The sequence below is a fragment of the Hemicordylus capensis genome, chromosome 2, assembly GCF_027244095.1.
Source record: "Hemicordylus capensis ecotype Gifberg chromosome 2, rHemCap1.1.pri, whole genome shotgun sequence".
In the NCBI taxonomy this organism is placed as follows: domain Eukaryota; kingdom Metazoa; phylum Chordata; class Lepidosauria; order Squamata; family Cordylidae; genus Hemicordylus; species Hemicordylus capensis.
Window position 1 is genome coordinate 340,469,739 of NC_069658.1, and position 24,495 is coordinate 340,494,233.

Below are 24,495 nucleotides of genomic sequence, written 5' to 3' on the forward strand. Positions count from 1 at the left end.
AGGAAGCCACTTTGCATTTGCTTGGGAACTGTACATACAGATAGAGCTTCCTTTGGAGTTCCACTGCTACAGCTTCCATTGTCAAGAATGTTGGCCACTTTTAAAGCTGGCTTCTCAACTGTGGCAGCTGCAGGAGTAAAATCCCAAAGGAAGATTTGACTGCCATCTTGTTTTTGGATCACAGTCTATGGAGCTTACAGGCTGTAATCTAATGTAAACAGTGCCCTCCTTGGGAATAAAGGTAAAGTGTGCCGTTGAGTTGGTGTCGACTCCTGGTGACCACAGAGCCCTGTAGTTGTCTTTGGTAGAATACAGGAGGGGTTTACCATTGCCATCTCCAACGCAGCATGAGATGATGCCTTTCAGCATCTTCCTATATCGCTGCTGGGAAACATACCAACGGGGACTCAAACCGGCAACCTCTGGCTTGCTAGTCAAGTCATTTCCGCTCTGCGACATTAGTTGGCTTCCTTGGGAGTACTCTGGAGTAAAAAAATTTAAAGTAAATGTTTGTGTCATAGGATGGACTAGTTAAGAAAGAAGGGTTGGTACACAGTTGCAATTTTTTCTGCTGCTAGCTACACATAATCTGGAGAGAGCTTTACCCTTAATACTAGGCATTCTTACATAATTGTGAAAATGACTTCTTTAGGTTTCTGAGTATGTACAGAGTGCCTTTCCTTCACTTCCAAGTAGCCTGCCCCACAATTCAGAATTAAGTAGTGAGGTTTCCAGGACAGGTGGTTAAGATTCCAATCAGACCTTAGCCCCCAAAGTCCTCTCTTGAGTTTGTCAAATTTGCTGGGCTTCAGTGACAGTGTGCATTCAGCGTCATGTTCTCATTGACACAGTATTATTTTCCTTGTGCTCTCCACTGGATACTTCACCTATGTCATTTAAAGACCATGAGTCTGACTTGCAAAGCAGCTCAGCTTTTTAATATTGTGCCCTAACTGGTGGCATTTGGTGAAATTGCATGCTGTTTTCCTTGGCATTAGACATCATTTTAATCAATTCCTATTAATCCACAATCTATGAATTAGCAATAAACTGGCTCTTCTGGTTTTTTTGTCCAGCCTCTTATTGCTCATTTTACTTCCACAGGCTTCTTCAATGCTACTTGTATAGAGTAGTTAGCTATATAATTTATCTTTAATTGGTGGTTGTATTTTGCTCCTGATGGGAGAAAAGAGAGAAGGTAGCAAAAAGAGAAAAGATTATAGACAGATAGATCCTCTGTTCTTGGGGTTGGTTAAATACTGTGTGCAGTCTTGAAAAGGCTGAAGATGGCTGAGTTATATGATACTGGCAAATAGCAATTAATACTTGTTTTAGAAGATCTTTTTAAAAAATGAAGGCATTCAGTGGAGAACAGTTGAGGATACTGGATTGGAGGCTGAAAGGTTTGGGTTTCTAACCTTCACTCCTGCAGCAAGCCTCTGCATGCTTGGGTTGTTCCAAAACTTAATCTGTTGTCTTTTGTTACCAAGTCTTACATTCCTGAATTCAGCTTCTTGAATTAGGAATTAGAGACATGAACAAGAGCAGTACATTATAGAAGCCACCCCGTCTCAGATTTCCCCCTTTCCAATAGTATTCATCTTTCTCTCTGTGTGTTATGCCTCTGTGGAGAGACACATTGGTTGTGATTTTGAAATTTATTTAATTTATTAGATTTTTATACCACCTAACACAAATTTCTCTAGGCAGTTTTTCATTAAAAGACAGTAGAAAAGTTCTACTTGTTCATCATTAAATTATTTTAGCAAAAGGTCAAATAAAGATTTCCTGGGACAAATAAAGATTTTCTTAAATAACTCTACCTCTGACTATTTTATTCTAGGTGTCACAGTTAAATTGATAAACACCATGGTTCCCTGGTGCCTGGGATTTGTCAAGCTCCAATATAACTCATTCTTTACTTTATTACAAAAAAAGAAGCTAACCTCCTGCAAACTGAGTAGACCCCTGAGAAATGAGCAAGAGGCACCTTTTAAAAGTGGCGATTCTCTTTTTTTAGCAGGGGGAGAGCAGCTGGTCCTATCCTTCTCCAGCACAGCATCCCTCCAGTGGCTCTTGATGTTTCTGTTTTATTCTATCTTATGTTTTTTTTTTTAGGTTGTGAGCCCTTTGGGGACAAGGAGCCATTTAATTTATTTATTTGGTTGTTTATATCAAATCGCTTTAAAAATATATATAGATTGTTTATATCTATATAAAAACTTGTCAGGCTCCAATATAATTCATTCTTCACAATCTATATAACAATCTGTATAAACAATATAGATTGTTTATATCTAACCGCCCAGAGACGTAGGTTTTGGGTGGTATAAAAATATATTAAATAAAATAAATAAATAAATAAATAAATAAAAATATCTATGTAAACCACTTTGGGAACTTAAGCTGAAAAGTGGTATATAAATATTCACTGTATTCACCGTAAAGTCAGCTATAAATTTGCACCAGGAACTGGCTGCAGGATATGTATGTGCAGGAATTCCAGCCAACAGATACTGGCTTTTTCCTGATTCAAACTAAGCCACACTAAAACTTTCAAAAGCAGTTTTACGTAGCTTACCCTGGGACAGAAAAATATGCACGTATACTGTGTTGAGGTGCTTTGAAACAAGTCCCTGCGGCTCCTAAACTATTATAGCTGCCTTCATCTTAGCAGCAGGGCCATCCCTGGAGGAGTGTGGGGCCCAGGACAGTTGGAGAGTTGTAGGGCCTCATGAGGCACAGCGCAGAGAGGTGGGTCCCCGGCGAGGCATGCGGCACAGAGTCATGCTGCCATCTTAAAAGGATAGGGGCCCCCCAAAAGAATAAAGGCAGGGAAAATGGGGTCACTGCTGGCTCCCTGTGCTACACACTGCCATCATCCACTCTTCCACCAGTCTTCAGCAGGAAGAATGAAGCCAAGCTGAGCCACAGAGAACCTGGCAGGGCAGAAGCAGCACTGGCAGGCCAAAGTGCGGGGCAGGCAGATAGAGCAGCTGGCTCCCTTTTCCTGAGCATTCATTTGCAGGTGAGACAAGTCTTTAGAATTGGCTGCCTAATTGCTCCGTATACAAAAAGGTTGACAGTTTGATTAATTTAACAATGCAATTTCAAAACCCCAACTGTTGGGGGGGGAAAAAGCAAGCTAATTTTTAAGATGTTCTCTTTCTTGATCAGATATATCAACACTTAGAGTAGCATTAATGGGTGACTGAAGGCAAGGATTGTAGGCAAATATACCATGGTTTGATAAATATTTTGATTTTCAAATCATTTTATTGAAGATTCATTGGGATGAAATAAATGTGAATTTCCAGGATTTTTTTCCACACAATAAGGTCGTGTACATGACCATTCGTGCCAGAGCTGGGGAGGGCTCAAGGGAAGCTAGGACACTACCCCCACCTACCCCCACATGACCCTCACTGCTCCCGGGCTTTGCCGTGCTGTGTGCTCACACAACTGGTGCACGAGCAATCCTGGAGTGGTGAGGGGGTGGAGGAAAAGCAGGCTGCATCCTCCCATATCCCACAATGCAGCACACGGGGATTCCCCACTGCCAGGCCGCTCCTTCTCCCCCAGCAATATGGAAGCTCGGACTGCTGGCAGTCTGGACTTCCAAATGACTGGGCAGGCACGTGTGTGTGTCCTCCTACCTCACTTTTAGCCCAAGTTTAAAACCTGGGCTACCCAGTGGTGGAGAAGTGTAAGTATTGGGAGTGATCTCAGTAGTTCTCATGATCAGCCCTATCCAGGCTACAACTCCCCTACCCAGGTAGGGTGGGTTGTGAGAACAAACTCCTTCTATGCTTCCAGACTATGTCCCTGCCTGTTGCCCCAGCTGCTCTAGCTATTTGCCAGCAGCAGTACCACTCTAGTCACTGTGGACTGGCCTTTGGCAATAATCAAACCTGCCACATAATTTACAGGTGCAGCCAGGTCTCTTTCCATACAGCCCTCATCTCCAGAGTCTGGGCAGTAACTTCAGATTGCACTGTAGCACTGTACACTGTAGCACAGTAACTTCAGATTGCACTGTAGCACTGTAGAAGTGCTGTAGTTGCTAGAAATTCACAGGCACAGTGAGGAGGAGGAGGAGGTCACACTCGCATCCTGTACAAGGTTTCTGAGGATTTTCTGTAAAAGAGACAATTTTAGGAAAAAACGTCAACTTCATTGGATATGCTGCATGCTCACTAACCTGTTTATCATACTTTTAACTCCTTGAGTTCTAATCTCCTCTGGTTGGGCCAGGGGCCAGGACTTTGTCCCGAGCTCTACCTCTGCCAGGATAAATTGTTTTTTTGGGTTGCTGACAACAGTACAGTGTTGATTTTGCTGTTCCTGTTCTGACATGCCAGGCTTTTCCTTCCCCCTTTCCTGACAAAATAGGCAGGCATTCCACAACGGCAGGCAGAAATGGTATGTTCCCAAAGCTCTTCACATGAGATGAGACAGGCAGGCTACAAACTTTGAATTAGGAGATTAATGAGAAGCTCCAGCCCAGAGGCTTTGGCCCAAAGGTTAAGAAATGATCAAGACAGTTCTTCCTGATGCACAAATGTCAGGTAAAAAAAACCCCCAAAACCTGCCATACAGGCTGGTCACTTTTCCATACTGGGCAGCATCCAGCTAGAAATGGGGCTGTGCCTCCCCTGTCACATGATAGGAGAGTCAGTACTATTTTCAAAACTGTACTGAATGCCAAGCAGATATCAAAGGACTATTCACAACACAGACATATTCCCAGGACAATATCTTCTACACAATAAACACAAAGTGATTTAACTCTGATTGCTTCGTCATGCTGTCCAGGGGCGGAGCCACCATTGTGCAGTGGGGTTCAAAGAACCTGGGCTGTCGTGTTCAGGGGCTGCACCTGGCACCCCAGCCCCCCCCCCGAGTCTGACGTCAGGTGCAGGGGGCGTGGCGCGCTTGCAAACGGAGCCACATGGCTCAGTTTTGAGAAACGTAGCCAGTGCCGGGTTCCCAGCCTGGCCGGGAATGCGTCTCCCTTCCTTTGCAAGCGGGGAGAGCCTCTCCTGGCCATGCTGCAAACGCTGCGCTGGCCAAATTTGCTTGCAAACAGGGTGCATGGCTCCGTTTGCGAGTGCACCACACACCCCTGCGTCTGACGGCAGACACAGCGGAGGGGCCACTGGCGACTAGTTGAACCTGGGCCACTGCTAGCTTCCCTACGCCCCTGATGCTATCCTGTTTGTATGAAGAGGCTAAAATCACCAAGATAGAGTACCCAGCAGTTTCACAAAACTACAGTTCTCATGATTCCATGAGGAAAGCTATAACAACCAGACCATTTAGAGACTGAATGTAATGTAGCAGTCTCTCAGACGATTAGATCCGGGCCTTTAATTTGGTCAGGAATATATTCCATGGTTAGTTTAGTGGTTATTTATTTATTTTATTTAACATATTTTTATACCTCCTAATACTTATGTCTCTGATGATTATGATGACGTTAGTCATATCCTTCTCGACAGAGGTAGTCCTTTCTGTTTACTGAATCAAGTTTAAACATTTTTTGTTTTCAGTTAATTCCAGGAGTGGGGTGTGTTGAGGTGGGATGGGAACACCAAGGAATGTTTCACAGTTACTAAATTGCATTGGGCAAATTCATAGTCTGTCCAAGACTTTTCACAGTTTGAAATAAATGGAGCACATCAGATATGAGACTGTCTGATTCCAATTTTGCAGTTATGCAGCATGCTTTATAGTGAATGTTGAGTATTACTACCACTGAAAATATTTATATACTGCTTTTCAAAAAAAGTTCTCAAAGCAGTATACATAGAGAATAACCCAAATGTGTTGATTAATGTAAACATGTTTATGCAAGGCTTTCCAAGAATATAGATATGAAGCCTCTCTGGTTACTGATAAGCTAGAACTGGGGCACATGGCCCTCCAGCTGTTGTTGGACTCCAACTCCCATCACCTCCAGCCATAGTGGCCAATAGGCCTGTGCCCATTCAGAAAATTTGGATTTGGATTTGGATTTGACCTGATCCAAATTTGACAATATCCCATTCATATTCTATGGGCTCTGGTGATGATGGATATCAGATTGGATTAAGAATCTGAATCCAAATTCTGACTTAAATTCAGGTTTCCCCCCATAGTGGTCAATGGAGAAACTGGGCTGCGGGTTGGGGGTGTCACCGTTCGGTCCTACAGTCTTGAAACTTGCCACACATGTGGGGAAAGAGGTCAGGGCCCCCTGTAGTGACTTAATAGAAAATCGAAGGAATGTCCTTTTCTCTCCCCATGGGGTGGAATTATGATCCAAAGAGGGCCTTGAGATCCAAAACCTTTTTAAAGTTTTCAGCCATGTTTAGCCATTTAATAATAATAATAATAATAATAATAATAATAATAATAACAACCAAAAACTAGGGGATTGACCCATAGCTTTGAAAACAAGTTGTTCTAGTAAGAACTAATCAGCCTACTTTCCTTTCACTGTCTCTACATCTGGACTACATTTGGTGCAAATCAAGGTCCTCAAGTTAGATCTCTTGCACCTCAAATGTTCATGAATTCACCATCTTGGATTGGGGTGGATGTCATCATTACAAACAGCGCCATTGAGGTGTCCATGTGTGCCACTCACTACAGCTGTTCCAAATTTGGTTCACATTGGTTAGACAGTCCTCAAGTTAGTGCACTTGCGCCTCAAATGTTTATGCATCCACCCTCTTGGATTGGGGTGGGTGACTTTATCACACACACCACCATTGGGGCATCCCTATGTGTCCATTCAGCTGTAGCAAATTTGGTTCAAATCGGTTAGACTGTCCATAAGTTAGTGCACTTGCGCCTCAAAAATTTATGTGTCCACCATATTGAATTGGGGTGGATGACATTGTCACAATCTTTGCCGTTGAGGTGTCCCTAAGTGTTGCTACTGCTGTAGCAAATTTGGTCCAAATTGGTTAAGCGGTTCACAAGTTCATTCACATGCTCCTCAAATGTTTACGCTTCCAGCATCTTGAATCAGGGTGGATGACATGATCACAAACTACACCACTGAGGTGTCCCTGTGTGTCACTCACTACAACTGTACCTAATTTGGTTCAAATCAGCTAGACAGTCCACAAGTTAGCCCACTTGCTCCTCAAACATTCATGCATCCACCATCTTGGGTTGGGGTAGATGACATAATCACAAACTATGCCATTGAGGTCTCCCTCTGTGTTCCTACAGCTGCAGCAAATTTGGTTCATATTGGTCCAGGTGTTGCGAAGTTGATGGCAGGGGGACACACACATGGATGGAGACACACAGAATGCCGGGTGATCTCATAAGCCTACTGGAAAGTAGGCTAAAAATTACACAGAGTCATTCCAATGTGGAATTCATGTGTGCCAGATTTAATAACTATATGCCCATCCATTCCAGAAGTATAAACCCGGCGGGGTGGGTGGGCAAAAGGGGCAAGCTGTTACCCCTTTTCATGAAGGCAAAGGGAAGATTCCAGAATATGCTGGTAGAATGATGGTCCAAGAAAGACCATCTTAGAAGATTTTGTAAAGTTGTGGCTTGAAACAAGCCAGATTTCACCATTTTAAACAAAAATTTCAAAAATTCAACAAAAATAAGGGGACTGACCATTTCTTTTGAAATTCACTATAGGCAGCCTTGACTGCCTTCCCCACATGTGGTAAGTTTCAAGGCTCTAGAACCAACAATGATGTTTAGTATTTCTTTATTTATTTCCCTGTTCACCTCTATGGTGAAAAATCGTATTCAATTTTCCTAATTTGAAAATTCTGAAGTATTTCTAAAATTAATTTTAATATTTCAGAATTAATTCTAACTACCGATCTGATTTTCCCAAAAAAAAAATTGGATTTGGATTTCACCAATTTTATTGATTTTGGGCAATTTCGGATAAAATCAAAATTTTTGAATCTGAATTTGCATAGGTCTAGTCACCAAAAGTCAAGGAAGATGGGAATTGCAGTCCAACAACAGCTGGAGGGCCAACATTGTGCACCCCTGAACCAGAACTATGTGCTAAAAGGAATGGCAGGAGCTGGCTTGGGCCCCGGATAACTTAGGGACCGTCTGCTCCCTGCTGAATCAACCCACCTGCCTAGCTTGGCTGGGAGGACTCTTCTCCACGTGCCAATACCTGCTGAGGCTTGTTTGACAAGTATGCAGTTCAGGGCCTTCTCAGTTATTGTCCCCAGGCTGTGGAACTCACCTCAGCTGAGATCTGTGTTAACTCCCTCTCTCCCAGCCTTTTTATCCAGGCTTTTGGCCAATGAGCATTCCCTGGCTCTTTTTAAATTATTAGCTGCATTTGTTCAGTTTTTATGTTTGTATTAAATTGTTTTTATCTTGCTGTTAACCACCCTGGAGTCTTAGGACAAAGGGCGGCATTTAAATATAAATCAATAAATACATCTAAGAGACCCACCTCATGAATAACTTCTCTTCTGTAATGCTTGCCTGTTTTTCAGTAAATGGCACAGTGCTATATGCTAATAAGATGCATCACTAGCACAAACCATAGAAGAGGGAGTGGGGAGCCATCTGTCTCTTTAAAATGTTCAGTTTATAGTTGAATAGATACTTGAAAACATGCTGAGAATTGCCTTATGCATACCTTTGAGGGGTTCACATAGTGAGGGGTTCAGGTTCAAACTTACCCATCATGTTCCTTAGTCTGCTTGATGTTTTTGTGCTGGATGTCACGTTTGCATTGGGGCCAACATGTGTAGAACCCCATTTCTGTGAACGCCAACCATGCAATGTGGAATGTTTGCAGAATTCATGATTGGGGCCTCCATGCATTGAACTCTATACACATAGGCCCCTTTGCAGATGTAATACCCTTGTGCAGACGCAGGGTGGGGCAGGGAAACACTGCCCCTGATCCTCTCTTCTCATATAGCCCTCAAACATCTGCAGAGCAAAAATGCATCACATAACTTTTGATGTGGCATTTATCCAGAAACATTTTCCCCATCTTCATCTGTTTCAATTCCTCAAAAAATGCATGTTTTCAACAATCTTGCTTGCTCTTCTAACCTGAATCACTTCAAGATTCAAGAACCTGAACAAAGCAACAAATAGAGAAAGCCCACTTTAACTTCACATTATGCAGAGGCAAGCCTGGGTTTGCACTAAATGAGCACCCAGTAGGGAGTCAATCTTGGCTCCCTTTCAAACGAATCATGGCTCCCTGACAAGTGTACTGACATGATACACATGTTTTCAAACTCACTCTCACACTTTATGTTTTAAGGTGTACACTTAAGAATTTAAGAGTGCAGAGAAAAATGTAACTTGCAAAATGTAATGAAGAAGTACTTACTAGTTATAAACACACACACATATATACATACACACACATACATATACATACATACATACGTAATTTTTCTATTATGAAGAAGGGAAGATATCAGCAGAAACAATCTGTATCTCTAGCCCTCTGCTTTTATTGTAAAATGAATGCTAACAAAGCACATGTATTCATTCCACTTGGCTTCTCCTTAATTGTAGCCTTGTTTGCCTGCATCTTCTGAGCATGGCTGCTGGAATCAATGTAAAATCCATGTGAAGACATGTTGCATTGGTGTGCCTTGGCAGGAGCAACAACACCACAACTCTATTTTTGAATTAATGTAATTAACCATTAACCACAATTGCTTTCAGATCTCGTTACTGGGAGTTTAACAGACCTTACAAGGAAATCAGTAGTCACTGTGTGTGTCTGAGGGAGGAGACTGAGGAGACTGGAGTCATAGGGCAGCTAAACCAGATTGTCCCTAATGGTACTGCAGGATCAGGAAAACAGCCCATTAAAAGGAGAATCTCTTTAGTATAGGAGAGTTGGGAAAATAAACCAAAAGCAGAAAATGGTAGCTGTATTAATGCTGATACAACAAATGAGTGTGGAGCTACACATTATGAAAATAATATGGGGTTCTTGATTCCATGTTTTCCTTGGAAGGCAAATACAGGGGAAAGGGATTAGCAGGATGGGATAATTAGCAGGAGAGGGTGCCTAATCCTTCTCTGATCCACCACTTCAACCCTAATAGGGCTTGGAGTCCAGAAGCAACATTGACTGAGTTAAAAATGACTCTGGGGTCATTTGTAGGAGAGAGCTGGTGTCCACTTCTCTTCTCTCCCACCAATTTTCTCCTACACACACTAGGGATGAGTGGATTCCTCCAAATAAGTGTCTATTATTCTGTGATTCTTCCAATAACAGAGATCCTGTTTTGTTGGAAGAGACAACATTTCTTCTTCTGTATGTGTGTGTGTTGCTTTTCTGTACAAGCACTCCAAATTTACTCATGTATGTATGTATGTAACACATTTATATGCCACCCTGTATAAAGTCTCAGGGCACTTTACAATCTAAACTAAAAAAACAATGAAAACCTAAAACTAATTTAAAAAACAGATTGAGCCCCTGGTGGCGCGGTGGTAAAACTGCCGCCCTGTAACCAGAAGGTTCGATCCTGACCAGGGGCTCAAGGTTGACTCAGCCTTCCATCCTTCCGAGGTTGGTAAAATGAGTACCCAGAATGTTGGGGGGCAATATGCTAAATCATTGTAAACTGCTTAGAGAGCTTCCAGCTATAGAGTGGTATATAAATGTAAGTGCTATTAAAATTACCATAAATAAAGCTTTAAAACTTTAAAAACGAAAAGCCTGATGAAACAGGTGTGTTTTTAAAAGTCATTTAAAAACAATGTAAAAGTCATTTAAAAACAACCAAAGATGGCGAGATTCTGATTTCATTTGGAAGTGTGTTCCAGAGCCTCAGGGGAACCCTAGAGGAAGACCAGGGTTGCCACTAAGTGAGCTGGTAGCAGCTGCAACCAGACCTCCCCCAATAGTCTTAATAGGTGGTGGGGTTCATGAAGAAGATGGTGCTCTCTTAAATACCCTGGGACCAAACTGTTCAGGGCTTTATAGGTAATAATCAGCACTTCCTATTTCCCCTGGAAACTAACTGGCAGCGAGTGTAGTTCTTTTCTAAATAGGAGTAATGTGATCTCTATGGGTGGCCCCAGAGACAAACTGGCGGCCACATTCTGCACCGGTTGCAGTTTCCAAACTATGTACAAAGGCAGCCCAGTGTAGAGTGCATTGCAGTAGTCATGCCTGGATGTTACCAGTGTATGCACCACTGTTTTAAGGTCATTTGTCTCAAGATCTGGACGTAGCTGGTGTCTCAACCGAAGCAGATAAAAGCACTCCTGGCCACTACCTCAAACTGAGATATCATGGGGAGGTTTGGATCCAGAAGTACTCCCAAGCTACGTATCTGATCTTTTAGGGGGAGTGTAACCTCATCCAGAACGGCCTCCCACAACGAGTACCTCCGTCTTGTTTGAATTCAACTTCAGTTTGTTCCCCCTCATCCAGCCCATTACCAATTCTAGGCAAGCATTTAGAGAGGTTAAGACATCTCCTGGTAAAGTTGATATGGAGAAACAGAACTGGGTGTCATCAGCATACTGATAACACCCTGCTCCAAATCTCCTGATGATCTCTACCAGCGGTTTCATGTAGATGTTAAAAATTATTGGAGATAGAATGGAACCCTGTAGAACTCCATATACTGTAATAGCTCTCGCTTTGAAGAGCAACAATCACCAAGTGAAACCATATGGAATGTACCCTAGAGGTAGGTGTTGGAACACAGCAAAGCAGTACCTCTCATCCCAGCCTCCTCAGGCTGTTCAGAAGAGTACCATGGTTGATGGTCTAGAAAGCTGCTGAGAGAGAGATCCAAGAGGACCAAGAGGGTCACACTCCCCCTATTGATTCCCTACTGGAGATTATCCATTGGGCTAACCAAGGCAGTCTCCATCCCATAGCCCGCCCAAAAGCGAGTCTGAGTTGGTCCAGATAATCTGCTTCTTCCAAGACTGGATTTGAGAAGCCACCACCCTCTCAATTACCTTGCCCAACCACAGAAGACTGGAGACAGGCCTACAGTTGCCTAATTCTGAGGGATCCAATGCAGGTTTCTTCAAAAGTGCTATAACATATGCCTCCTTAAGACAAGGAGGCATCCTGCCCACCCTCAGAGAGGCATTGATGATACTGACAATGATAATAACATAGGACATTTTTAAAAAGTGCTTCTCTGAAATAAAACAAATTCATTTGCCTTAATTTTTTTTTTTGCTCTTTTTTAGCAATGGACCAGCAGAGTGAAAACAGAATGAGTGTGTGTGTGTGTGTGTGCATATATATATATATATATATATATATATATATATATATATATATATCCATCCCTTGGGCAAAGAAATTATTTGTGATGATGAATAATTCGATACTATTTATGTGGTTTCCACTCCATTATTCTACATCTCCAGTCATATGATGCAAAACTAGAATTCTTCTTCATTCGTGTCTGATCCTGTCGCTCCCTTCCTCCCGCCCACTCCCAAATACATGCATAAGAGCTGGCAGTTTTAGCTGTAGTTGCGCGAAACATTCCTATGTGGGCTGCTTAGAACAGTTCATTATAGTTTTATATTCTCTTATATTTAGCAGGGGGAATGCAACCCAGCACAGCATTCCTTCTGTGGCTTTTGTTAGTCTGTTTTGCTTTTTAGATTGTGAGCCCTTTGGGGACATCAAACCATGTCCCCAAACGCCGTTGAGATTTTTGTGTAAACACTGTTGAGATTTTTTTCATTGGAAAGCAGTATATAAATAATAGTAGAAAGTATTACATTTTCCAAGCAGCTCTTAACTGTCTCAGACCTCAGCAATTGTGCGAAGAATGTGCGACATGTGAAGAACACACATTCATTGGGGCAGAGCCACCACGGCAGCAGCTCTGCTTCCAATAAATGTGACTTCATTCATTCAGCATACTTCGAATATCTGTAAAGAGCTCATATCAGCAAGTACCTATACACTGTGCATGGCTCTGTTAGATTTCTGTTCCGTGTGAGTCATGCTTCACTATTTAGGGTCCAGTTTAGCAAGGACCCTTGGGCTGTACTTCATGTGATTAAATGTGTTGCCTGAGGCCTTCTTCATTGCCATGGATAGGTATATAAGCAAACATTCCATTATAGTTTCGTTGTTGTCCATGGGATCTGCTCTTCATGCTTAGAGGTGGGATGAAAAGCCAAATACCAGACGTATCTCCATACACAGTCCGTTTCGTTCATCTTGTTGTAACACATTGCATAGTTTTAAATATAGTCTTTAGTGCAAGTCAGAGCCAAATATACATTCTCCCTGAGAGGGGAAAAGAAATGAACAAGTACTGACTGCTAAGTGTAGCCCTTTCCCAAACACTTACATCACAGCCCCGCAAACCATATTGCACGTGCTATTTCTAGGGTTCCCAGATGTGGACTTTTATCCCAGATTGCAACTATTTTAAACCCCTGTAACTATTTCTCTGCTGGAGGGGGTTTCCAGAGTTCCATTGATCCTGCTGCAAATCACTCAGCAGCTGTTACTTGTGAGTCGGCCCACTGGAAACAATGGGCTTACGCGTGTAACATTTGCTGTATGGCAGCAGGAGGAGTCAATTGTATGCTGCTGCGCTGGCAATTCCCATCCCATTTCCTCAGCCAAGTGCTTTTTGCAGCAACCTGCCTCCTCATTGTCTCAGTGACTCACTGTGACTGGCCCTGTGGCTCCAAGGAGGGATGGCTTCTTCTGACTGTGCCCTGTGTCTCTGCTGCTCTCCAGCTGCGGTGCGCAGCCAGCAAACTCCCTCCAGGTCAGGAAACCTGTTCTTCCCTTATATGCACCCCTGTGGAGGGGAAGCTAGTGTTTAACTGTGGAGAAGGGGTGTATATCCCCCCCACTGCCAATGACATTAAAATGCAGCATTTGCCCCATGGAATTCTATGATCCAGAGGTTACTGGTGTTTGAACTGTGTGGAGAGGCTTCTGGGGTGGTTTCCCTCCCCCTTGAAAATGAAAAGAAAATGCACCTTTTGTCCCATAGGATTCTGTGATCTGGTCAGAGGAAGGTTGGTGTTTAAACTGTGTGGGGGAAAGGGTGTGTGAGTTGTATTTCCCCCCCTCAAAGTATCCTGTTTTTAGTAAAGCATGCATATATTATATCAATTAGTATATGTAAATTTTATACACTTTTTAATGCAAAAAGGAGACTTTTTAGATACTTTTTTGGGGGGTGAACAGCACCAACCATTGGCAATTTCTTGTTGACATATTTTGACTATTTTCATCACCTGGACTTGGCAACCATAGTTGTTTCCCAGGGAATTGCCTTCTGCCTATAGCCAGTCTGCACAGTTTGTAACCCACCAAACTCAGTCCCCCATATGTGTATTGTGTGGCCTGCCAAGTGCTTGAAAACCCTCCACCCTGTTTCTGCAGCCCTAGGCAGTAAAACAGGAGGTTTATAGCATTTCAGGTTGGCTGCCACACATGGCTAGCAGGCGGCATTCAGCTTGTGGCGGGGGGGGGGGGAGGAGGCAGTGTCACAAGTTGCGCAGGCCTGGCCTGTAAGAAAAGCAGAGGAAAAAATCAAAAACAACTTCCAGAAAGGTAGCTGTATTTGCTGCACAGTGGTGGCACCAGGAAAAAAAATTTGAATTGAGTGGGTGGGGGCACAGAAGGGGCAAAATGCATTTCTGTGAGCAGTGTTCTACATGTTAGATTTCTGAAACAATATGGTGGGGGTGGCTGCTTTTCTATGGTGCACTTGCCCCCTCTCTGGAGCCAGCCTTGCTGTGCTTCAGCATACTAGCTCTGAGGCTACAAGGCAAAAAGCAGCATACTACTACTACTGCTACAAATATTTATATACCACTCTTCAACCAAAGTCCCCAAAGCGGTTTACATAGAAAAATTAATAGTACATAAGATGGCCCCCTGCCCCCAAAGGGCTCACACTCTAAAAAAAACCACACACACATAAGGTGCATACCAGCAACAGCCACTGGAAGGATGGTGTGCTGGGCTTGGAGAGGGCCAGTTGCTCTCCCCTTGATAAATATAAGAGAATTGCCACTTTAAAAAAGGCATCTCTTTGCTCAGTTAGCAGCATACACATTTGAAAAAGAAGTAAATATGAATAATGCATCTCTGAGTTCCTCCTACACACACTGGGGACACAGAGGCACGTGCAGAGGCTATATCACAATATAGTGAGCCCTACATAAAGCTCACTGATTATATGTGAATAAGAAAGAGAATATTTTTGTTAGCTGCTTTCAGGTGGGTAAAAGGTTGTGGTTTGCCCATTTGGTCAAATGGACATCTCCCTGTTTCTTCTGGGTATTTAATTAGGACCTCCATGATTCTGTATTTGCAGAAAATCATTAAGATTCCCTCAGATGGACCATGTGGATTAGTAAAGTGCAGAGCAACAACCTGAAAACTGCTTGCTTTATTTAAAAGATGTTGGATATCCCTAAGTTAAGTGAATCATTTCCTGATTTAAATACAAAGATACAGAACTGAACAGAAACATTCATCTTGGCAAAATCAGTGTAATAACAAATAGTTTGTTCCAACAAATGAGCAGAATTGAAGACTGTAAAGTCATGTTCTTTAAGGCTGGTTATGGTACTGAATTTCTGTGAGAATGTGTGTGATGTCTTCATTCCTCCACCTAGAAAAGGGCTATAGTCCATTTTCCAGCTGAAAGATGAAAAGCCTTGCCACCCAGTCTTACGCATATTTGGCAGAAATCCCTGTGAGTTCAAGGGGGCTTCCTGCCAAGCAAATGGTTTTAGGGTTGCAGCTTTAATTAATTAGTGCCCAGTTGTCATTAATTGGGGCCAGACTAGGTGTTAACATGCAGATGCATATAACATCACACCTGACACTACTTTTAGAAGTGGAAAAATCTGCTTCCAGAGGGCTGATTGGGACAGGAGAAATAAGGTGGGGGTGGGGGAGCGGGGAGCGGGAGCCCCCCCCCCCCCGTTCCCTGTCCTCCATTTCCCTCCACCAAATTGCTCCCAAGTGGTTTCTCTTTTCCTGCCCATGGGTTTGTTTTCCTGCCTTAAGATGCTTTGAAACCTCAGATCATTGTTTGGAGTTTGAAGAAGGGATGGTTTTTTTTTCTTTCTTTCTTTCTTCTCCCCCCCCCCTTTTTTTTTTTTTGGTTAAGTCTTTGATTTTAAGGAAGAGCTGGTAGCTCCAAAAGAAAATAAAATTAGGCCTGCTGATTCTACTTTTTCATGATGGTGAACTACCTTTATGATCTATTTCTCTGGTGCCTTTGAATCTTATCTGCCATCAGCTAGTTTGCTCATGTGAGGTTCATCTAAAATACAGCTTTGATGGGTTTTTTCCCATGGAATGTTGCTTCATTGCAAAAGCTGCAGAAATTGTGACATTTTCCAGAACATCTTGCAACTGAAGATAACAAGATAAGCTGCAAACCATTCACATAACAGAGGAGGAATGATTTAAATCTGCAGTCCAGTCTTCAAAGTGTAACATAAAGTGTTCCTGCATTTTTGCCATATGAAGGGTGTTGGGGATTTGAATGTATGCTAGTATCACCTTTCATTTTGCACCTTGATCTAGCTTTATGGGCAGGTCTTTCAACATGGGCACCATTGGGGCCAAGAAGATGCAAGTATGACAAATAGGGAGTAACTTTGATTCCAGTGCTGGTTAAAAAAAAATGGGGGGGGGAGTGGATGGTAGGAGCATCATTTAGGGATGCCATTACTCCTCCCCCATATTCCAGACTACATGTAGTAGAGCAGCTAGCTTTCTAGCTCACTAGTAGTGGTGGCTGGGTTCACACGTAACGCTGAACCACAGGTTCTGCAGAGCTGCTGAAGCCCTAGGCAAACATGATAGCGGCCAGTAGCGGCCAGTGAGGGCAGCACCGGGGGGTGGGGTGGGGTGGGGTGAGCAGTGAGAGGTGCCTTTCAAAATAAATTACGGAGGGCTTACCAACATTAGGGCAGCACCTACAAGCTGCCTCAAGCAGTGGCGCTCCGCCTGGCATCCTGTGCGGGGCAGCAGTACCCCACCAAGCAACCCTGTGTGGCATGGCTCTGGCCTCTGCTACCCTGTAGGGATGCCATCACCCCACACGCAGTCATGGGCAGAGTGCCGTAGTGGTGTGCACGGAACTGGCACCTGCTGGTTCGAAGGTGGTGGTGGGGATCTCTTTAAGGATAGGGGAGGGTGCTCTTACTCCTCCCGTCGCATTTCCCCCACTGGCTCTGCTTTTTAAAACAATCGGGGGCAGCATACCTCCTTGGTGGCCCAGTGCCGCCTCGGATCAGAAGTGACCGGAAGTTGCTGTTGTGCATGCACCGGGGCGGCAAGGACATATGCTGCTGCCCTGCTGGACTGTTTTAAATGGCTGCACCGGCTGGGGGAAATGCAGCGGGAGGGGTCAGAGCACCCTCCCCATCCTTAAAGGGATCCCCCCCCACCTTTGAACCAGCCTAACCTCTGGTCTTTTGAATAGAGGTCCATAAGGGGTAAGCACCTGTTAATTTATTTTGAAATGAGCCTCACGTCACCCCCTCCCCCTGGCTCTACCCTCACTGGCTGCTACTGGCCCTGCTTCTGGTTGCAGCAACAGTTTGGCATGTTGTACGAACCCACCAATCTCAGCATATCCTACCCTACTTGCAGCATGGAACCCAATGAGGCTCTCCACATGAGCAGTGTGGAGAGCCTTCCCGGGCTCTGCAGGCAGAGTGGGCTTAGCCCGCTCTCCCTGCAGACGAGCAGGGAGCTGTCCATGGATGGCCGGATGAGCCACCCACACGACTACTGGCTCTGCAGTGGATCCGGTAGGGGCGGCAGGGATGGGGGGGGCCGCCTGGCCCCTGAAAGTGCCAGAATGCCCTGTGCGAGTGGACGGGACATTCTGGGGAGACACCTGGGGCCACGAGGCTGCTTGCAGCCTCCAGGTCAGAGGTCTGCCCGTGTGTCACCGGGGAGCCAGAAATGTGAATGGCCCCTTGCTGACAGCAGAGGGACTGCGATGTAGAAACACAGGCGGTATGGAAGCACATTTAACGGTCATGTAGTGACACTGTTGTAGTGTGTAATCTGGAAAGCACCCAGGAAGTTTTCTACACATGGCTTTTAAAGCTCTTTAGTTCACATCTCCTCCAGAACGGAGGGTGTACATTCATATATTGGGCAGATTTACCCCAAAGTCCCTGCGAACTATTGGGGAGCACTTCACACACAACTTGGGCTTTTCACTGAGCGTTCGAGTACAGCCCAATTTCTATCCAGCGTTTTTTAAAAAATCCACTTTTTGCATCTGTTTTTGGGGATAACTTTGAGTTCACAGTAAAGCCCTGCTCTTCCTCTTGCCACAAAGGAAGGTGAGAAGGCCTGCAGAGACACCTGGGGAATCCACATAGGCAAACTGGGCTGGGATGGTGGAAGTAGTAGCTGAGCATGTTTTGCATCTTGCAACTTGGGAAAGAGGTCTGGGACAGACAGCTGCTGATAACTTGTGAGTGGGGTGCAATCCACATACAACAGACTGGGCAGAAAGCATCTTGTTGGCACCCTGAGACTACTGCCTATGTAGGGATCCGCTGCAGAGCCCTTGCAACCTTTAAATGAAGCTCTGATGCTGCCCAGATTGTTGTGGAAGGTGTGTTTCTGCACGTTTTATCATTTGGGACCATGAAGAAACATGCAGAAATGCCACTTCTGCAATCACTGCCTCAGGGCAGCATTGGAGCTTCCTTCAAAACCCACAAGAGCCCTACAGTGGATCCTTCCAGAAATGGTAGGCTGCACATTATGTCAGCCAGTGAGATTAATGTTGAAAACTTGAAAAGATATGAAACAAATCCACCTCAACTAATATAAGTAGTAGGGGGAACTTCCATGGTTAGGAGGCAGGAAGTGTTTTAACGATGAATTCCTTGTGCTCTCGGCATTGATTTGCTCTAGGGCAGCGGCATCTTTGGGATCGGCTCACGTTGTTACAGCAGGTGAGTGCTGGATCACATCACAATCACGTGGACTACAATGCTTGGAGCCAACCATGCTGTTTTCTCTCTTGGCAGGACTGATTTATACCACTTCTCAGCAGCTAGATCGTGAAGACAAGGCTGAACATATCTTAGAGGTGAGTGATGACGAAGTTACAATTAGTTTTATTTATTTTTGAGTTGGGTTTTTTTTAGGTCCTCAAAGAACATTTCCTTACAAGTCAGAGCACACGGAGGAGGAGGATGATTCATTCCATTGGTTCCAAATTGCTCAGGAAAGATAATTGCTTGTTCTGCATTTTTGTGTGTTTGCCCCAAGTGCCAGCTTCAAACATATTTTTGAAAAGAACTTCTATGGCTTTCTAATGAAGATTGGAACTAGGAATCCTGCTATTAAGCCATGTGGAATAAAAGGATGCAGAATGATTTTCTGTCCCCTAACAGAATGAACAATGGCTAACATCGTGATTAATGCTGTGTATATGCTGTCAACGTTGCAGTGCCTTTAATGGTAGCGTCTCTACATCTGAATCATGGGAGCTCATGCGAGTGGGGCAATTTGCACAGATCTTCCGTTTCCCCAGAAATCCTCCAGACAATGCACTATTATCTCCTTGAGGGTCATGAATTTCTAGGGCCATAATTGCGCATTGCTCAGAGTGCTTCTAGGGGAAGGGGAGAGTGGCAAAAATCCCACTCCCCCCACATGAGCACCCATGCTTCAGAATCAGGGAGGCCATCACTGCAAGCATTTATCCTTTGGCTGCATGCATACAGCTTTAGTTAGGATGTTCCCCAGTTCACCTACAGATTTCGCTACTATTCTATGTAATAGCTAAATTGAACTTTCAAGGTGAGAGGCAATACATGATTGCATACTGGGTAATGGGTATGGAGTTGCAAGTGCAAGTAGGAGGGGTTATCTGTTGCCATCATGTCTTTCTTGGAATATCTCAAAATAATCTCATTGCCCATTGCTGGAGAAAGTGTTGGCTTAGATAACTTTTGCTTTTATTCAACAAGGCAGTTCTTATGTTCTCAACTTCTAATACATTTTCCTTATTTTAGTGTCGTCGTCATCATCATGATGTTATTATTGTTATTTATTTAACGTTGTTACAGGATGCTATAAAAATACAGATAAAAACCGAAGCAAGCATTTTACAATAGATCCAGCATTACTTGATAACTGGGGAGTATTGGGGCTTAGTCTGCAGTTGCATTGTTTCCAGTTGCCCCAATTTTGTCTCTCTGAAGGAGCCAGAAATTCTTGCATAGCCCCAGTTGGAGCACCCTTCATGTTTTTTAGATGGTTTTTTTGCTCTCACAGCAGGGGCAGTAAGTACTTCAAGGAGGATGTCTTTGGACTATGTAGTTGCAGACTTGCTATCTACTTCTTTATGCCTAATTTTGGGAAAATTTGAAATATTTTCTTGTCAACATTTGCTCTAGGCCTGCACATCTTGAAAAAATTAGTAGGGGTGTGCACGGAACCGCCAACTGCGGTCCGGCATTGGGGTGGGGGGGTCCCTTTAAGAGCGGCGGGAGGTACCCCTCCCGCCGCTTTCCCGCTCTGTCGCTGTAATCCGTAGAGTAATTGGGGCGGCAGGACACCTCCCTGCTGCCCCTTCCCCGACGTTGCTTCAAAAAACTCCCAGGAGTCCTTTGCGCGCATGCGCACGTCACAGAGACGTGCACGCTCGTCTCTGTGGCGTGCGCGCACGCGCGCACAAAGAACTCTTGGGAGTTTTTGAAGCAACATCGGGGAAGAGGCGGCAGGGAGGTGTCCTGCCGCCCCAATTACTCTACGGATTATGGCAACAGAGCGGGAAAGCGGCGGGAGGGGTAAGTAAACCCTCCCGCCGCTCTTAAAGGGACCCCCCCACCCGAACCAGACCGCCCAGGACCGGTCCGGAGGCTATTTTAATGGCCTCCGGACCGGTCCGGGCCCATCCCTAAAAATTAGTCTTTCTACCTTGAAAAACAGAGAGAACCAAATAAAGGAGAAGGCTAACTAATTTGTAAAAACTTTATTTCGGTCGTAGACCAGCAATACAACAATATTAAAATAATAATGATAATAACAATAATATTATAATATAAAATCAGACTACATTTATACACATTTGGCATATTATATAACAATATTTGGCCGCGATATGAATAACATCCGGATGAGAAGGCTAACTATACTGGAATAGAAATGGAACTAAATAATTAAATCACTAATGTATATCCTAACAATAAAGGCGCCACATATTGCAAATGGCTGATGAACACAGGAAGCTGCCTTATACCAAGTCAGACCATAGGTCCATCTAGCTCAGTATTGTCTGTACAAACTGTCAGTGGCTTCTCCAAGTTTGCAGGCAGGAGTCTCTCTCAGCCCTGTCTTGGAGATACCAGGGAGGGAACTTGGAACATTCTGCATGCAAGTATGCTGGTACTGTTCCCAGAGCTCCCCCATTCAAATGCAACCAGGGCGGATCCTGCATAGCAGAGGGGACAATTCATGCTTGCTACCACAAGACCAGCTCTCCTCCCATTGATGGGAGGAGGAGGATGGTCATTAATGGGAGGATGAGGATGGCCATCCTCCCATTGATGGGAGGATGATGATAGTCATATGCAAAAGTGTTATACCCACAGCAAAGTAATTGTGCAAGATGAGAGAATAATCCACATATTAAATATTGGCTGAATAATCCACATATTAAATCACAGCAATCCTAATTAAAACGTTAACCAGGAGCCCTGTGGAGCTGCTTGCGAGAACCCAGAATTTCCAGGCAATCCTGGTCAAACCACTGTGGTTAACCTGCATTTCACCAGGATAGATAACCAGAATCTTTTGCAAAATAAATATATATTTTTAACTTGTATAAAAATACAGACTTAAAAATGTTTCCTGAGAGAGTCCACTTCATTTCATTTTGCAGTTTGTCTCTGTGAACAGTGGATCTTTCAGATAAGCTATTCAGCTCACACAAATATCCCCTACTGGCAGGAGTCAAACTATGTAACTACAAAACTGAATGGACTGTATCAGTTAGCATCACTGAGTTTCTACACTTTCACTGGTGGTCTCTGTTGTTTTTTTAGTTTGTCAGCTGGTCACCAATGCACCACCACCCCAAGCCCATGCCCTTTTGCTGGAGTCCTTTCAGCTTCAAAACCATAACACTCTTATCCTCTGATATAGGCAAACAACTTGTAAGAACTAAGCCATCACAAGCAGAATCTCCTGTGTTTATGTAGAGGGAAATATGTAGTATTTGCCTTCCTCAAAAGCACATCCACATACTTTATATCATGACCATGAACTGTTTTACCTTGAATTGTGATGCTCTACCGGCTTTTCCTTCCAGATTTCTGTTTCTGACAATGGGGATCCAGCTCTGATATCCAGCAGCAGAGTTGTAATCCAGGTCATCGATGTCAATGATAACCCTCCCAGCTTCTCCCAAAAATTATTCATGATTCATCTCCCAGAGAGGGCAGCATCCGAGACTCCTTTGCCAGTCTACAGGGTGATCGCTGCAGATCGTGATGAGGGTCTGAACTGCCAAGTCACTTACAGCCTTGAAGAAAACAATGAGGAATTCTTTAGTATCCATCCAGTTACAGGCATGGTGTTCTCCAAAAAGGCTTTTCCTGCCCAGGAGTACAACATACTAACGGTGAGTGAGACAGTTAAATGAGATATGGGAAGATAAGGAGGCTCGAGACAGATTATAGTTCTGTTCTGAGTATTGAAAGGAGTATGATGAGGCATTGTTAGTGTACACTGTCATCCATCTATGGTCTCTAGTCAAACAGGCTTTGCAAGTTTTTTGACCAGAACAGCAGGGATACAAATGTAATGAATATTCACATTCAGATAATAATTACTCACTTATAGCACCCTCAACTGCCATGGAGACAGGAGTGAACTTATGAACTTATGGTTTGCCTTTAGTATGTTCGGAGACTCAAACCATGGTGTTGGTCAGGGGTAGGCAACCTTTGGCACTCCAGCTGTTGTTGAACTGCAACTTCCTTCATTCCTAGCCATGACAAATTGTAACTGGAGTGTCCAAGGTTGCCTACCTTGGTGTAGGTTTTTAACTATGGCTAGTACAAAACATGGCTGGGTGTGATGTCAGAATTCAGTCACTGGGCAAAGAGAAAAGAGAATTGACTTTTGATTTGTTCTAAAATGCTGACTTCTAGAACCCTTCCTGTTCTGGTATGCAAGTAAAAATGTTTTGCCAGAATGTTAGGCTGGGATCCGCATTGATCCCAGTGCTCCAGCCCAGCCTGACCCTACTTTTAAGCCCTGCTTTTAGCCAAGGTTAAAGGAGCGAGTTCACCCTTAACCCGGCTGCTGGGAGCGTACACAGCCTGAGGAGACAGAAAGATGGGCGCTTAAAGCGCCCGCCTCACGGGGGTATCCCCCAATGCACCACGCTTGTCGTGCGGTACATTGTGGGATATCCAGAGGCCAGGACGTGTTGTCCCGGCCTCCGGAGATCCCCACTGTGTGGAACAGTGTAGATTGTGTGGGAGTGTGATCTGCGCTTCCACCACTGTTGAGTGATCATCGGGGGGTGGGGGGGAGGTTTGTGCAGCCTCCCCCCCTGCCCACCTTTTCCGCCTCCTGATCATGTAGATATGCTTAGTGTCTTCCATTCATTATATTCAAGGAGAATGGTATAAGGAAGTGCTTAGCTCATAGTCCTTAGGCCAAACCTACAGCAGAGAAAGGCTGGCATGACTGGTGGTCAAGCAGGCAAGCAGGGATGGGCCGTCAAAGAGCAATTCCATCCACCTGACCAATAAATTGCTCAGATTAAGGAACCAGGCTAGAGTCGGCAGCTTCGTAGGACCAGGAGGAGCCCTATTGGCCCCCTTTGTTACCTGATCCCTGCTAATTTGGCAGTGGCAAAAAAATGCCTGCCATTCAAATGATACCTAATCACTAGTTTGAGGCAGGCCAAGGCAATTGGACCTGATACAGCCCACATTAATCTCTTGTATGCATTAGGCAATAGAAAATGCTTCATATATGACCTATTGGGCAACAGCAACTTTAGTTTTGTATCATCCTTCCCAGAAAATGGTTGAAGTCGAGTTAATTTTGCTTTCAGATTCTGTGGTACATTCAGATGTTTGACATGAAGCTTTAAGTAGGAACTCTGCAGTGTGAAACCTCTGTTTGTAAGCTGCTAACTTTCTCTCTTGGGATTCATTGGCAGGTCAAGGCAACTGATGGTGGCAGTCCTCCACTTTCCTCGAGTGTGAGGCTTCACATCAGTTGGATCCCGAACCCTGTCCCCTCCTCAGAGCCAATGGTTTTTGATGAGCTTCATTTCAACTTTGCTGTCATGGAAACAGACCTGGTGAATCACATGGTGGGAATGATCAGTGTTGAGGCTGGGCTCAGCCAGCTCTGGTTTAACATCACAGGTGAGTGGCATGTGCCTGGCAAATGTTCTCCTAGCTGGCTCTCTGCTGATAAAATGTTGCCCTGGTTCTCCACGTATCTGGCACATCCATGATCTGAAC

The 24,495-nt window shown here is 44.2% G+C and overlaps 1 protein-coding gene across 3 annotated transcripts in view; it reads left to right on the forward strand.

The window, feature by feature from the left end:
• The window catches only part of FAT2 (FAT atypical cadherin 2), a 111,214-nt gene that overhangs the window by 14,654 nt on the left and 72,065 nt on the right, over positions 1 to 24,495 (forward strand). For all 3 annotated transcript variants that reach the window (XM_053300794.1, XM_053300796.1, XM_053300795.1), the window contains exons 3-5: positions 19,024 to 19,085; positions 22,317 to 22,628; positions 24,186 to 24,396. In XM_053300794.1, the coding sequence (XP_053156769.1) occupies positions 19,024 to 19,085; positions 22,317 to 22,628; positions 24,186 to 24,396 (585 nt within the window). The remainder of the gene's footprint in view (positions 1 to 19,023; positions 19,086 to 22,316; positions 22,629 to 24,185; positions 24,397 to 24,495) is intronic.